This window comes from Notamacropus eugenii, chromosome 5 (genome assembly GCF_028372415.1).
Source record: "Notamacropus eugenii isolate mMacEug1 chromosome 5, mMacEug1.pri_v2, whole genome shotgun sequence".
Classification (NCBI taxonomy): Eukaryota; Metazoa; Chordata; class Mammalia; order Diprotodontia; family Macropodidae; genus Notamacropus; species Notamacropus eugenii.
The window spans coordinates 459564444-459580490 of record NC_092876.1 but is presented as its reverse complement, the minus strand read 5'-3'; the positions used below and the strand labels follow the sequence as shown (position 1 = coordinate 459580490).

The 16047-nt window shown below is 41.5% G+C and overlaps 1 protein-coding gene across 7 annotated transcripts in view; it reads left to right on the top strand.

The window, feature by feature from the left end:
* The first annotated feature begins 582 nt into the window (after window positions 1-582).
* The window catches only part of DCBLD2 (discoidin, CUB and LCCL domain containing 2), a 115475-nt gene continuing 100010 nt past the window's right edge, over window positions 583-16047 (top strand). For 2 of the 7 annotated variants that reach the window (XM_072615353.1, XM_072615352.1), the window contains exon 1: window positions 583-763. In XM_072615353.1, the coding sequence (XP_072471454.1) occupies window positions 583-763 (181 nt within the window). Of the gene's footprint in view, window positions 764-831; window positions 1253-1274; window positions 3590-16047 lie in introns of those variants that run through there. The other 5 variants (XM_072615358.1, XM_072615356.1, XM_072615357.1 and 2 more) reach the window with 5 other exon arrangements.

Sequence of the window (16047 nt, the reverse complement as noted above, 5' to 3'; positions counted from 1 at the left end):
GGAGGGACCTGGGCGCCCGAGGCCTCGCGGAGGCGGGGAGAGAGGGGCGGGCTAAAAGGTCGGGTGGGAGAAGGAGAGGCCTCCCATTGGGCGGAAGAGCGTGGAGGAGCGGGGCGGAGCGAGGGCGGGACAGAACGTGAGGGGGAGGGGAAGGAGAGGAGCGCCGCGATTGGAGGAGGAGGGACCTGGGCGCCCGAGGCCTCGCGGAGGCGGGGAGAGAGGGGCGGGCTAAAGGGTCGGGTGGGAGAAGGAGAGGCCTCCCATTGGGCGGAAGAGCGTGGAGGGGCGGGTCCGGGCTCTCGCGCTCCCTTTCCCCGCCCCTCCCCTTCCCTTCGGGGAGCCAGGGCTGAGTGCCGGGCTTGGGGCGCCCCCTCGCCCCCGGCTGCTGCGCCGTGAGCTTCGGGGCGGGAAGGAAGGGCCGGGAAAGAGGAGGAGGAGAAGGAGAAAGGAGCGGGGAGGGGGCGGGAGGAGGAGGAGGAGGGAGCCGGGCGCCACAGGGCCGCGCGCTCCAGCCCCCCGCCAGTCCCTGCCGCCGCGGGTCCCGGGCCGCCGCCGCACTATGCATGCGGAGCGCAGGCCGGGATGGAGAGCCGGGGCATGGTGAGGGCCCAGCGCAGCCTGCCGCCGCTGCCCCCGGCCCGCAGCCCGGCCCGGGCGGCCGCCTTCCCCCTCCGCCCCCGCTCCCCCTTCTTGTCCCTTCCCACCCCCCTCGTTCTTCTCCTCGTACTTGTGCTGCTGCTGGAGGAGACCCGAGCCCAGCTAGGTGAGCCGAGGGGGAGCCCCTCCCCCGCGGGGGGGCTGGGAGGGGCGGGGGGAGACCCCCCGACGTGCGGGCTGGCCCCGCACCCACCCGGAGCGGGGCCGCGGGTCCTTAGGGGCTGGCTTGAGGCAGGGGGTCCCGAGCCCCCCGGCAGTCCTCCTCTCCGAGGTGCTCCCGGCCGTGGGTCAAACAGCCCCGTCTGGGGGGTAGGAGGAGGTGCGTCTCCTAGGTGCCCCCTCCGCGTCTTACCGACGTCCATCCACAAGCGTCTGTCTCCTCTCCCTTCACACCCTCCCCTGAAAAAAGGAGAAACAATCCTCGTAGCAAACAAGCACCCCGATCCCGCCTTAGCCGCACCCCGAGTGCGCGCCTCTCTGTATCTCGAGGTCATCTCTTCTCCGGCTGAGAGTGGGGAGCCCGCGCCGGGGTCTGAAAGTTGGAGTTTCTGGCTCGTTTGTTGCTGATAAGGACAGAAAATCTAGAAGATAAAAGGTTTGCCATGGCACGGAGGGGGTCATGTCTGGGAGGGGAGTCCATTGGGGAGAGAGGGGATGTCCCCTTGTAGCGGGTGAAACCTCTGAGGCGGTCCGCCCTGCACTCCTGCATCCCCCGGACCGGAAGGAGGAGTTTTCAGGTGAGAAGCGGTGTTTCTTCCCAAGTCATTATTGAGAGCGGTGGTCCAGATCATTTGGTCCCATCCTGGCTTCAGCCCAAGCTGCGCTGTCGTGTCGCTCCAGTAAAGCCATCCTCCACAGTAAGAGGCCAGCTAAGTCTTTCCAAAAGCACCCGAATCCTTCTTTCCTAAGTCTTTCCAAAAGCACCCGAATCCTTCTTTCCTAACACATGTGTTTCGGGATGAAGTGACAGGGTGTGACTTGCCCAAGGTCTCCTAGATAGTTATTAAGTATCAGAAACTGGATTTAATCGGAGGTCCTCTGCAAGGTCTTTACATTGTATCAGATGGTCCTAGGTCTAGAGCTGGAAAGGACCTCAGAGGTTGGCTAGTTCACTCTTTTCATTTTATAGGCCAAAACACCGAGGCCCAATGACACTGAGTCTATGTTGTGAGAAAAACACGCATTTAATAATATGTAACAGAACAACTGGAGAAGCATTTTTGTACCCAGTCTTGTGAGTACTTTTGTGGCTGAGTTGTTTCAGTCTTGTCTTACTCTTCCCGACCCCATTTCGGGTTCTCTTGGCAAAGATACTGGAGTGGTTTACCATTTCCTTCTCCAGCTCATTTTACAGTTGAGGAAACTGAGGCAAACAGCTACCAGGGTCACACAAGCTAGTAAGTGTCTGAAGCTGGATTGGAACTGAGGTCTTCCCTACTGTAGGGCTAGTTCTCTATGCACGCTGCACCACCTAGCTGCCACCTTGTCAGTACAGAGTGCCTGTATTTGAAATCTTGAAATACTTAGGAATACATGTAACCTTTGCCAAGTAGTTAAATTTCACTGGACCTCTTTTTGTCATCCGTAAATTAAGTGGATGCACAGGGTTCTCCCCTTCCAGCCCCAATATTCTGTTCTAATTTAAATAGATCAGTGTCATGTCAGCAAGAATGCTAATGTATAACATATATTTTTAGATCTCCTGGTATAAGTAAATAGTAAACATTCCTTCACACCCCTCCCCCCCAAAAAAGGAATGTGACTTATTTAATTATCTGAGTGTCTTTCTAGAAATGCTTCTTACAGAAGAAAACAAACAAGAAAAGTATTGAAGCAATGAGATGGAAAGCCATTGCGTTTTCAGTCAAGTGGATGGCCCATGCAGTCATTCCTGTCTCTCCGTGCAGATATTCCTGTCTCTCTGGTATCTCTTAATTGACCCATTCTGAGTGAATGAAAACTTAATTTGGTAACCCATCCCCTCTCACCTGGATTATTGCAGTTGGTCTCCCTGTCACCAGTCTCTCCCACACTTGTCCATCCTTCACACAGCAGGTCTCTCTTTGCTTCCTGTTCAGTAAATTCTAGTGGTTCCCTTTGCCTATCGGACAGAACATAAACTCTTTAATTTTGACTTTTAAAGTTCTTCACAATCTGGGCCAAACCTGTCTTTCCATACTTGTTATATAGTTGCTTTCCTGCACTCTGTGGTCCAACCAGACGGACATTCTTTCTCCTGCTGTATGTAGCACTCCCTCTCTAATATTCATACATCTGCGTTAGTGGCCCCCTATCCTCAAGCGAATCCTTCCTTACCTCATTCTCTTCTTCAGGAAGCAGATGATGTATGTACACAAATCTTTCCTGACCCCCCTCCCCTAACTTCTAATTCCCTCTCTTGCTAACTACCCTGCATTTAACTACCTTGTATTTATTTTGCATGAATTCTCTCTATATTCTCTAAGTACTTTTGGATGTACAGTTCTCCCATGGAATATAAGCTTTTTGAATAGAAGGACTCTTTCAATTTTTTCCTTTGTATTTACAGTGCCTGCCTAACACATAGTGGTCACTTTATAAATACTTTCTGATGACTGCATTTTGAGTAGAAAAAATTAAAAATACAATGTAACTTGAACAGAGAAGGCTGGATACATTCAAGAGATGAATTTTAGGGGGAAAAGTATTCTAATTGATACTGAAATTTTCCAGAATAAAATCAACGAATGGTGCATGAGATCAAGTAGAGGTAAAGCATGCTGAGTGAATTTGGTACCTACAAAATCATCTCTTCTCAATCTGGTCTCATTTTTCAGGGGTCTGAGCTTATTTTTAAGTGTCATTATTGCTGTTGTGGAATGAGAGCTGGATGGGACCATAGAAGTTTTTTAATCCAAATGGACAATTGAGAAAACTGAAATGACTTACCAGGGTGAGAAAGGGAGTAACTATCAGAGAACTGGAACCATGTCGTCTAATTTTAGATCTCATCTCTTCTCTGTAAATGTTCCTTTGGTCATTATTTGGGTGTCTTCCTGTTGGTAAGATCACAAATTATGTGCTCAGAAAGATCTTGGAGATCACCTGTGTCCATTCTCTGCCCCCCTAAGCTTTTCCCCACCCCTCATTTTACAGATGAGGAAACTGAAAACCAGAAAGTTGAAATAATTTGCCCAAGGTCACAGACAATAAATTGCAGAGCTGGAATTTGAAAGCAGGTTTTTAAATTCCATATCTAGTACTTTTTCTACTGTGAGATGCTGTTTAATACTTCCACTGAATTCAGTTAAGTATTTTTTATACTGAAGTGAGTGAACAAGTAGAAAAAAATATAGACAAAACTTACCAGTAAATAGATTTTAACATTGTACTGGTCATATCCCTACAATGAAATGTTTTTGAAAGGAAAAAAAGCGTAGTCAGGGAAAAAATGAAACTGATCATAGACTGTATTTGTGCTTTATGCAAACTGGATTTATTTGGGGGGAAATACTAATTATATTAAAACCTAAATAGGAGGTATTTACATTGTAGTAGCTGGAGTCACATGATTTTGAGTAGGCTGAAGTTGAGGGCAAATCATCACCTTTCATTTAATCTGAGAAAGCTTCAAATTTAGATTTGGTGTTTTTGTGCATAATATGGTATGAGATACTGTGCTCTTAAAGAATTTAAAATGAAATTACTTGCCCTCAAGGAGTCTATATTTTACATTTGTAACTTCATTAAAAAGTTGAGATTTTAGGAACTTTTAGAAAAAATTCTCTACAAAGTCTGTATTACAGATAGTGGTGTAATACTATATATGCGCTGAAAATTTGAGGGTGATTAGTCAGAAGGGACAATGAGCACATTTGCATATGTAAGGAGGTTTGTGTGGGTTCTGTTTTGGTTTTGTCTATGTAAGGTCTGTGTGAACCACAGAGATCTGTCTGAATGTGACTGGTAAGAAGAGATAACTCCCTAATCTCCTTCCTTTAACCCTCTCCAAAAGAGATTTTCATTCCTGCTAAGAAGGGAAGCAGGAGGTTGGTATCAAAGCTGGCCTCTTTCCTCTCCTCAGAGAGAGGGAGCCCTGGGCTAGAATTATATCTGTCTGCTCCATTAAATATTGTTAGTCTAGGGAAAGTAATTTTTAGGTTCATATTACTTTCTTAATTACTGTTGCTTAATGGAAGTGTCCCTAGCTATATATCCAAGGCTTGACCCCCTTCCTCCCAGATACCAGTTTTACAATGAATGCAGATACATCCATTTATCCAAGTGGATAGCAAGACAGAATACACTGTGAAACTATATACCAGACAATATACAGTTGCATGACTTCTAGTGGAAGTGAAATAACTCAACTAAATCAAGAGATCTTATCTAAGGGAAAATTCCTTGAAGTCTCTGGAGTAGCAATCTGGGGATCTGGTTGTGATAGATTACCATCTCCTCTACGTGTCGGCTTCTTCCCAAGGTCTTTCCCTTTGGGGACCTGAAGAGATATTAGACTGACATGACTGGGTCTCTTTTCTCTCCAGGTCTCACCACCCCTGCTCCTCAAGCCCCTTACACAGGCCCTGGGCTTTGAGAAATCCATCTCCACCAATGAGAGAGTATACCATTGGCCCCTTAACTAGTTTGGTTGCAGACAAAGGGAAAAACCAGTGCCTGATAAGGAGTTCATTCAATTCCAGGAGCATTTGTTAAGCCTGATAGTTGCAAATTACTGCTAGATACTAGGGATGTAAAAACAAAAACAAACTTCTCTGACTTCAAGGACCTTACCTTTTATGAGTAGGATATAAAACATACAGATAGATGGCTCTGGAGGAGAAGTGAGGCTGGTGACCGGCACAGCCCTTCCTCACTCAAAACAAAGTCAAGTGCAAGTCATATCATTTCTCTGATGGCATGGTCTTCTTCGGCAGCGAAGGACAAACCCAATAAAATATACAAGAATAAGTTAGAACAAAGTATATATCAGGTAAATGCAAAGTAATGGTAGTGAGGTGAGATAAAAGAGTTGATTTATGGAATTGGGAAGTGCCTATTGTAGATAGCACCCAGCATGAGGTCTGAAGAAAGTTAGAAATTCAAAGAGGCAGAGGTAAAGAGGGAGAACATTCTGGAAATGGGGGTAGCCTTTGTAGAGTTAAGAAGAGAGGAGATGCAGTGTCCCGTGTGGGGAATACTAAGGATTAGGCCATTTTAACTGGAACATTTTGTGAGAGAATGTCATGTGAAGTAAGTCTGCAAAGGTAGGCTAGAGCCAGGTTGTGAAGGGCTGTAAATGTCCAACAGAAGAGTTATCCTAGAGGTAAAAGGGAGCGCTGGAGCTTCTGGAGAAGGGCATTGACCCTGGTCAGATTTGTGTTTCCCATCAAACCTAGAGGTTTGAGATTTTGGGAAGATTATCTTTATAACTCAGTGGACAGTGGATTGAGAGATGAAAGACTTGAGATTGGAAGACCAATTAGTCTACTGCATTACTCCTGGTGAGAGTGTTATTATATTATTATGGCCTGAGTACAGAGGGGGCGGAGCTAGAATGTAGGGGCAGACTAGACACGATGAGACAGCTGACTGGCTTTGGAAAGTTTTGGGAAAAGTAAGAGTCACATACGACTCCTGAGTTGTGAACTTGAGTAACCAGAAGGATGACTTTGGCTTTGACTTAAACAGGCAAATTTAGGAGGGATGGATTTGGAAGACTCTTTATGATCATGTTCAGTGTTTCTAGCCTCTTCTTCTGTTTTCCTCCTCCGCAGATCTCCAGTTGGGACCACTTGTGCTCTAAATATGCCTCATACCTTGCGGATGCCAGACTTTTGCATAGACTGTGCCTTCTCCCTAATCTCTGTCTTTAAAAAGGGCCCAGTTCATATGCCAGTTCCTCCGTGAACATTTTTCTTTTATCATCTCATTTAGGAATGAATTGTCCTTCCTTTTGTCATACTGTTGGTTGCTTTCATAGAACTCAATACGTACTCATTTTTTATTGTGGTCATTTTTTACTTGCTTTATGACAATAAAATTGCATTTATTGAGTGTTTATTCTATGCTGGGCACTGTGCTAAGCTGTGGGAATACAAAGAAAAAGAAAACAAATGTCCCTACCCTTAAGGAGTTTACATTTTAATAGGAAAGAAAACATGTATATAAATAGGTATGTAAAGATACTGGCTGGTGGACGAGAATGTGCTAGAGTTTGAGTAACTGGAAAGGCCTTCTGAAGTTGGTGTTGAAATTGAGTCTTGAAGGAATCCAGGGATTCCAAGAGGGGAAGGTGAAGAGAGGGCAGGGGAAGGGAAAAAGTATTCACTTATTTTGTGCCAGACATTGTGCTAAATACTTTACAAACATCTCGTTTGATTTGAGAGGGAGAGCATTCCAGGAATGGAGCACAGCCAATGCATAGGCTAAAGATGGGAGAGGGACATTGTGTGAGGAACAGCAAGTGGTCTGGTATGGCTGGACAACGAACTGTGTAAATGGGAGTAATGTGTCAGGAGACTGGGAAAAGTAAGAAGGGGCCAGATTTTGAAGTGTTTTAAATGCCAAGCAAAGGAGTTTATATTTGGTCCCAAAGTAAGGGGATGCCCCTAGAATTTGAGTAGGGGAGTGACGTGGTCTGACTTAAGCATTAGGAAAATCACTTTGGCAGCCGAGTGGCAGATGGATTAGAAGAGGAAGAGCGCTGCAGCTAGGAGACCAGTTAGAAGACTATTGTAACAGTCCAGGTGAGAGGTGATGAATTGTCCCTTTAACTTTTATGGCATGCCTAATCCTGACCAAAAGTGCTTGTGAGTAAAGAAAATGGAACTATACAAGGCATGCTGGGGAGGTAGAAACAGCGAGATCTGGTGATTGATTGGACTTGTGGGGTGAATGAGATAAGGAATGAAACACTTCACAATAACATTTTAATCTGGTTGGACTGGAGAGTGTGGGGGCTGCAAATCTGACACTTCTACCCTAGACAGCGGTCAGGAAAGTTCAGAAGAGGGTTGGGTTTTGAGGAAAAGATAGTAAGTTCTGTTTTGGACATGTTGAATTTTAGATGACTATGGGACATAGATTTCAAAGTGTCCAATAGGCAGTTTGTAATGTGGAACTGGAACTCAGGAAAGAGATTAAGTCTGGAAATATAGATTTCGGAATCATCATTATATAGATGATGACTAAACCGCAGGGAGCTGATGAAGTCATTGAGATGATGTTGAGAGAAAAGAGAAGATAGCCCGAGAGAGCCTTGGGGGACACCAAGAGTGAATGGGCATGACAGAAGATCCAAATAGAAAATGAATATTAGTGGTTTTTCAGGCACAGCAAGAATATTCATTAATTAAATACCTGTTTTGTTCCAGGTCCTGTGCTGAGCTCTGGAGATTGCTTTACAAAGAATAAAATAATTCTTACACTTAGAGAGTGTATATTCTAATGGAGAGACAAGTAGATATATAAGTATATGCAGAATAAATATTAAGAGAATGAATGCAAGATAGTTAAATACAAGGTGGTTAGGGAGGGCTTTAACAGTTTCATGGATCAGGAAAGGTTTTGTGTAGAAAGAATTGCTTGAACTCCTTAAAGGAAGAGAAATATTCTATAAAGCAGAAGTAAAAGGAGAGTATATTTCAGGCATGGGGGACAGCTTGGTTGCATTTCAGAGTTTGGAAGGGGAGTTACTGTATAATGAAGCTGAAATGTAGATTAGGGTAAGGTTGTGAAAGACTTTGAAAACTAATCATTGAGATTTATATTTTATCCTAGAAGGAAGAAAGAGTTATTGGAGTTTTAAGTAGAGGAGTGATATGATTGGCTCTTAAGGCATATAAATTGAAATGGGCAGACTCAAAGCAGGAAGACTAATTAGTAGGTTATTGCAGTAATCTAGGCAAAAAGTAATTAAAGCTTGGATTATAGTGAGTAGAGAGAAAGGGTTCAGATATGAGATGTTGTGGACATGGAAATAGCAAGATTTGGCAGTTGATTAGATATATCAGTGAGTGAGGCAGAGAGAGAAACTAAGGATGATGTTAAGAACATGAGCTTGAGATACCTGAAGAATGGTGGTATTTAAACAGAAATAGTAAATTACCTAAGAGGAGAGAGTTTTGGGGGAAAGATAATGAGTTCTGTTTTGAACATGGTATGTTTGAGATATTTCTAGTACATCCATTTAAAATGTCCAAAAGGCAGATGATGCAAGACTGAAGTTCAGGAAAGAGACTGGAGTTCATCAGTATGGAGATCATAACTCAATTTCTAGGAGTTGATGAAGTCATTAAGAGAGAGACTAGAGAGAGATCAGAGTAGCCAGGACAAAGCCATAGGGAATACCTCCAGATGAGGGTGTTGTACTATGGGCAGTGAGCCAACAAAGAAGATTAAGGAGGTGCCAGAGAGGAGAAGAACCTGGAAAGAGTAGTTTTACAAAATCCCAGAAAGAGAATGTCCAGGAGAAGGTTATTCAGCAGTGCAAACTTGGCAGAAGAGGTCAGGTGGGTTAAGACCTGAGAAAAGACCATCAGATTTGGCAATTAAGATGTCATTGGGGTACTGGCTAAGAAATAGAATGGTGGATCAGTGGAATAGGTTAGGTATACAAGACACAAAGGTCAGTGACTATAGTGATCTACTGTTTGATAAACCCAAAGACTCTAGCTTCTGACACAAGAACTCACTATTTAACAGAAACTGCTGGGAAAACTGGAAAACAGTATGGCAGAATCTAGTCATAGACCAACATCTTATACTGTATACCAAGATAAAGTCAAAATGGGTGCACGTTTATATATAAAGGCTAATACTGGAAGCAACTAGGAGAGCAAAGAGTAGTTTGCCTCTCAGATTTATGGAGAAGGGAAGAATTTATGACCAAACAGGAGATAGAGAACATAATGAAATGCAAAATGGATGATTTTGATTTCATTAAATTGACAAGTTTTTGTACAAACAAAGCCAGTGCAACCAAGATTAGAAGGGAAGCAGAAAGCTGGGAAACAATTTTTATAGCCAGTGTCTCAGATAAAGGCCTCATTTCTCAAAAATGTAGAGAACTGAGTCAAATTTGTAAGAATACAAGTCATTCCCCAGTCGATAAATGGTCAAAGGAAATGAACAGGCAGTTTTCAGAGGAAGAAACTAAAACTATATAGTCATATGAAAAAATTGCTCTAAATCACTGTTGATTAGAAAAATGCAAATCAAAACCACTTTGAGATACCACATCACACCTATCAGATTGGCTAACATGACAGAACAGGAAAATGATAATTGTTGAAGAAGTGGGGAAACTAATGCATTTTTGGCAGAGTTATGAACTGATCCACCCATTCTGGAGAGCAATTTGGAAGTATGCCTGAAGGACTATAAAACTGTGCACATCGTTTGACCCAGCAATGCCCCTTCTAGTTTTGTATCCCCAAAAGATCATAAAAATGGGAAAAAAAAAACTCATGTACACAACTATTTATAGCAGCACTTTTTGTGGTGCTCAAGAATTGGAAACTGAGGGGATGCCCATCAATTTGGGAATTACTGAACAAATTGTGGTATATGAATGTAATGGAATACTATTGTGCTACAAAAAATGAAGAGTAGGGTGGACTTCAGAAAAACCTGGAAAGACTTACATGAACTGATGCTGAGTGAAATGAGCTGAACCAGGGGAACTTTGTACACAGCCACATTGTGCAATGACTGACCTTGGTAGACTTAGCTCTTCTCAGCAAGTATCTAAGACAACTCCAAAAGATTCATGATGGAAAGTGCCATCCACACCCAGAGAAAGAACTTTGGAATCAATGTAGATGGAAGCAGACTGTTTGCTTCTCCGTTTTTGTTGTTTTGTTTCTTCTTTCAAGTGGTTCCTCTCATTGGTTGTAATCCTTCTTTACAACATAATTAACGTGAAAATACATTTTTTTAAAAAAAAATATCTTTACTGAGTTTGGAAAATGGTTTCATTTGTGATGAGATTAGAAGCCAGACTGGAAGGGGATGTTTGAAGAGCAGGTGAAAGAGTGGAAACAAGTAATGAAGACAACTTTTTTTTTTCTTCTAGAAGTTTGGCTGAGAGAGAAGAAATATAGAATGCTAGCTTGGGGTGGGAGAAGGTAGGGAGTAGTTATTCAGGATAGGGGAGATAGGCATGTTTAGGTAATAGGGAAGGAACCACTAGATAGCAAGAGGTGAAAGATTAGAGAGAGGGAATGAATGAGGGGGCATTCTTTTGGAGAAGGTGAGGGGATAGGATTAAAGGACACATAGGTAGGCTTCAGCTAGGAGAGGGACCCCTCATTATCAGAGACTGGGGGAAAGGAGGAGGTGGAGGAGGAAGCTCCTAGGGAATAGTTTCAATTTTCTAGTAAAGATAAAGAACTAAATGAGATGGGATATTTTGATGTATGATCTCAATTTTTAAAGTAGAGTTGAAGTCTTCAACTGAAAGAGTGAGGGGAAAGATTATTTAAGATGCTCAAAAAAGAATAATTGTGTGGTGAGTGGAACAGAAAATCATTTAAGGACGAGTAGTAGAATTGCCTTCAGTAAAATCCCAACTGAAGATGGATAACGTAAGTTTGTACTGTACCTAATCAGCATGGTTTTGTGACTTCCCCCACTCTGTTTTTCAGCTTTTGAAAAGGAACAAATAGGTGGATGGAGGTATCTGAAGTTGTTAATAGAACAAAAGGAGCAGAATATTTGAGTTTAACTGATTTGTCAAGGTATTGAGTTTGGGAAAGGGGTAAGGTCAAGCCAGAGAAGAGTTGATACTTGGAAAAATACTTGAGGAATAGAGGAACTGATACTTACAGCAAGGGTGAAGAATAGGTTTGGGGTAGTGAGGTGTAAGGAAAGTTAGAAAGATAATATGTGATGATTGGATAAAGGGATTTTGAAAATTAATTAACATGGAAGTGGGATCCTTTCAGGAACTGGAGAGACCAAAGATATGATTATCTCTACATAACTGGGGGAGGAGTAGGTTATGGGAGTTGAGTAGATTGAGGAACTGAGAAGTAGATTTATTTATTTATTTTTAAAATTTATTTATTTAACTTTTAACATTCATTTCCACAAAATTTTGAGTTCCAAATTTTCTCCACATTTCTCCCCTCCCCCAACCCCAAAATGCCGAGTATTCTAATTGCCACTATCACCAATCTGCCCTGTCTTCTAACATCCCTCCCTTCTCTTATCCCCATCTTCTCTTTTGTCCTGTAGGGCAAGATAACTTTCCATACCCTATTACCTGTATTTCTTATTTACTGGTAGCAAGAACAGTACTTGACAGTTGTTCCTAATACTTTGAGTTCAAACTTCTCTTCATCCCTCCCTCCCCACCCATTCCCTTTGGGAAGGCAAGCAATTCAATATAGGCCATATCTGTGTAATTTTGCAGAGTGTAAGACTAACTATATTTCCCTTCATCCTATCCTGCCCCCCATTGCTTCTATTTTCTCTTTGATCCTGTCCCTCCTCAAGAGTGCTGACTTCAAATTGCTCCCCCCTCCCATGGCCCTCCCTTCCATCATCCCCCCCACCCTGCTTATCCCCTTCTCCCCCACTTTCCTGTATTGTAAGATAGGTTTTCATACCAAAATGAGTGTGCATTTTATTCCTTCCTTTAGTCGAATGTGATGAGAGTAAACTTCATGTTTTTCTCTCACCTCCCCTCTTTTTCCCTCCACTAAAAAGTCTTTTGCCTACCTCTTTTATGAGAGATAATTTGCCCCATTCCATTTCTCCCTTTCTCCTCCCAATATATTTCTCTCTTACCGCTTAATTTCATTTTTTTAAGATATAATCCCATCCTATTCCATTCACTCTGTGCTGTGTGTGTGTGTGTGTGTGTGTGTGTGTGTGTATGTATGTATGTAATCCCAGCAACTACCCAGATACTGATAAGTTTCAAGAGTTACAAATATTGTCTTTCCATGTAGGAATGTAACCAGTTCAACTTTAGTAAAGTCCCTTATGACTTCTCTTTGCTGTTTACCTTTTCATGCTTCTCTTCATTCTTGTGTTTGAAAGTCAAATTTTCTTTTCAGCTCTGGTCTTTTCATCAAGAATATTTGAAAGTCCTCAATTTCATTGAAAGACCATTTTTTCCCCTGAAGTATTATACTCAGTTTTGCTGGGTAGGTGATTCTTGGTTTTAGTCCTAGTTCCCTTTGACTTCTGGAATATCATATTCCAAGTCCTTTGATCCCTTAATGTAGAAGCTGCTAAATCTTGTGTTATCCTGATTGTATTTCCACAATACTTGAATTGTTTCTTTCCAGCTGCTTGCAATATTTTCTCCTTGACCTGGGAACTCTGGAATTTGGCCACAGTGTTCCTAGGAGTTTCTCTTTTTGGATCTCTTTCAGGCGATGATCGGTGGATTCCTTGAATACTTATTTTGCCCTCTGGTTCTAGAATATCAGGGCAGTTTTCCTTGATAATTTCATGCAAGATGATGTCTAGGCTCTTTTCTTGATCATGGCTTTCAGGGAGTCCCATAATTTTTAAATTGTCTCTCCTGGATCTATTTTCCAGGTCAGTTGTTTTTCCAATGAGATATTTCACATTATCTTCCATTTTTTCATTCTTTTGGTTTTGTTTTGTGATTTCTTGGTTTCTCATAAAGTCATGAGCCTCCATCTGTTCCATTCTAATTTTTAAAGAACTATTTTCTTTTTTTTTAATTTTCTTTTTTTATTATTATTTTTTATTGTTTTACAATCACTGCCATAAAATTAAGATTTTATCCCCCCCACACCTACCTTCCACTACCCCCCTTCCTCCCTCCCCATGACCACATACAATTCTGTATAGGTTCTACATATACTTTCCTATTGAGTACATTTTCACTATAGTCATGCTATGTAGTCGAACTGAAATAAGTGGAAGAAATCATATAACAAATCAAAACATGATACACAAAAACACACACACACACAAACATGATCTGCTACATTCTGCGAATGACTTCCATATTTCTTTCTCTGAGTGTGGGAGGCATTTTGCCTTAGAAAGCCATCATTGGGATTTTTTTTTTTTAATAAGTTCTTGCGTTATTATGAAATTCCAAGTCTACCAGAAAAAACTCTCGCACACTGTGGTTGTTGCTGTGCACAGAGTTCTCCTTTCACTCAGCATCAGATCATATAAGTCCTTCCAGGCCTCTCTGAAGTCTTCTTGTTCATTATTTCTTATGGCACAATGGTACTCCATTACATTCATATACCATAATTTATTCAGCCATTCTCCAATTGATGGGCATCCCTTGACTTCCAGTTTTTGGCAACTACAAAGAGTGCTGCTATAAATATTTTTGTACATGTGGGACCCTTTCCCATTTTTATGATCTCTTGGGGATACAGTCCTAGTAGTGATATTGCTGGGTCAAAGAGTATGCACATTTTTGTAGCCCTTTGGGCATAGTTCCAAATTCCTCTCCAGAATGGTTGGATGAGCTCACAGCTCCACCAACAATGAATTAGTGTTCCAACTCTCCCACATCCTCTCCAGCATTTATCATTTTCTTGTTCTGTCATGTTTGCCAATCTTATAGGTGTGATGTGGTACCTCAGAGTTGTTTTGATTTGCATCTCTCTAATCAAAAGTGATTTAGAACATTTTTTCATATGATTATAGATATCTTTAATTTCTTCCTTTGAAAATTGCCTGTTCATATCCTTTGACCATTTATCAATTGGGGAATGACTTGTATGATTATACATTTGAGTCAGTTCTCTATATATTCTAGAAATGAGGCCTTTATCCCTGAGCTTAGCCGTAAAAATTCTTTCCCAATTTACTACATCCCTCCGAATTTTGGTTGCATTGGGTTTGGTTGTGCAAAAACTTCTCAGTTTAATGTAATCAAAATTATCCATTTTGCATTTCATAATGCTTTCTATCTCTTCTTTAGTAAAAAATTCTTCCCTTCTCCATAAATCTGATAAATACACTATTCCTTGCTTCTCCAGTTTATTCATGGTATCAATCTTTATACCTAAATCATGTACCCATTTGGACTTTATTCTTGTGTACGGCATGGGTCTATGACTAATTTGCACCACACTGTTATCCAGTTTTCCTAGCAATTTTTGTCAAACAGTGAGTTCTTATCCCAGAAGCTGGGGTCCTTGGGTTTATCAAACAGGAGGTTGCTATATTACTTGCCTACTGTGTCTTGAGTGCCAAGTCTATTCCACTTGTCTGCCTCTCTGTTTCTTAGCCAATACCAAGTGGTTTTGATAATTGCTGCTTTATAGTAGAGTTTGAGGTCTGGTAGCGCTAGGCCACCTTCCCAAGCATTTCTTTTCATTAGTCCCTTTGATATTCTGGACCTTTTGTTCTTCCAAATGAATTTTGATATTATTTTATCCAGCTCTAGAAAATAATTATCTGATAGTTTAATTGGTATGGCACTAAATAAGTAAATTAATTTAGGTAGAATTGTCATTTTTATTATATTAGCACGGCCTACCCATGAGCAACTGATGTTTTTCCACTTACTTAAACCTGACTTTATTTGTGTAAAAAGTGTCTTGTAATTGTGTTCATATAATCCCTGGGTTTGTTTTGGCAGGTAAACTCCTAAGTATTTTATAGTGTCTACCCTAGCTTTAAATGGGATTTCTCTTTCTATCTCTTGCTTTTGGACTTCGTTGCTAATATATAGGAATGCAGAAGATTTGTGTGGGTTTATTTTGTAACCTGCAACTTTGCCAAACTTGTTTATTATTTCAAGTAGTTTTTTACTTGAATCTCTGGAATTCTCTAAGTAAATCATCATGTCATCTGCAAACAGTGATAACTTAGTTTCTTCTTTGGCTATTCTTATTCCTTCAATATCTTTATCTTGTCTAATTGCTACAGCTAACATCTCTAGCACCATATTGAATAATAGTGGTGATAATGGACATCCTTGTTTCACCCCTGATCTTATTGGGAATGAGAACTATTTTCTTCAATGAGCTTTTGAACCTCCATTTCCATTTGGCTAATTCTGCTTTTGAAAGCATTCTTCTCCTCATTGGCTTTTTGAACCTCTTTTGCCAGTTGAATTAGCCTATTTTTCAAGGTGTTATTTTCTTCAGCATTTTTTGGGGTCTCCTTTAGCAAGGTGTTGACCTGCTTTTCATGCTTTTCTTGCATCTCTCTCATTTCTCTTCCCAGTTTTTCCTCCACCTCTCTAACTTGATTTTCAAAATCCTTTTTGAGCTCTTCCATGGCCTGAGCCCACTGAATATTTATTTTGGATGTTTGGGACACAGAAGCCTTGAATTCTATGTCTTTCCCTGATGGTAAGCATTGTTCTTCCTCATCAGAAAGGATGGGAGGAGATATCTGTTCACCAAGAAAGTAACCTTCTATGGTCTTATGTTTTTTTTTCCCTTT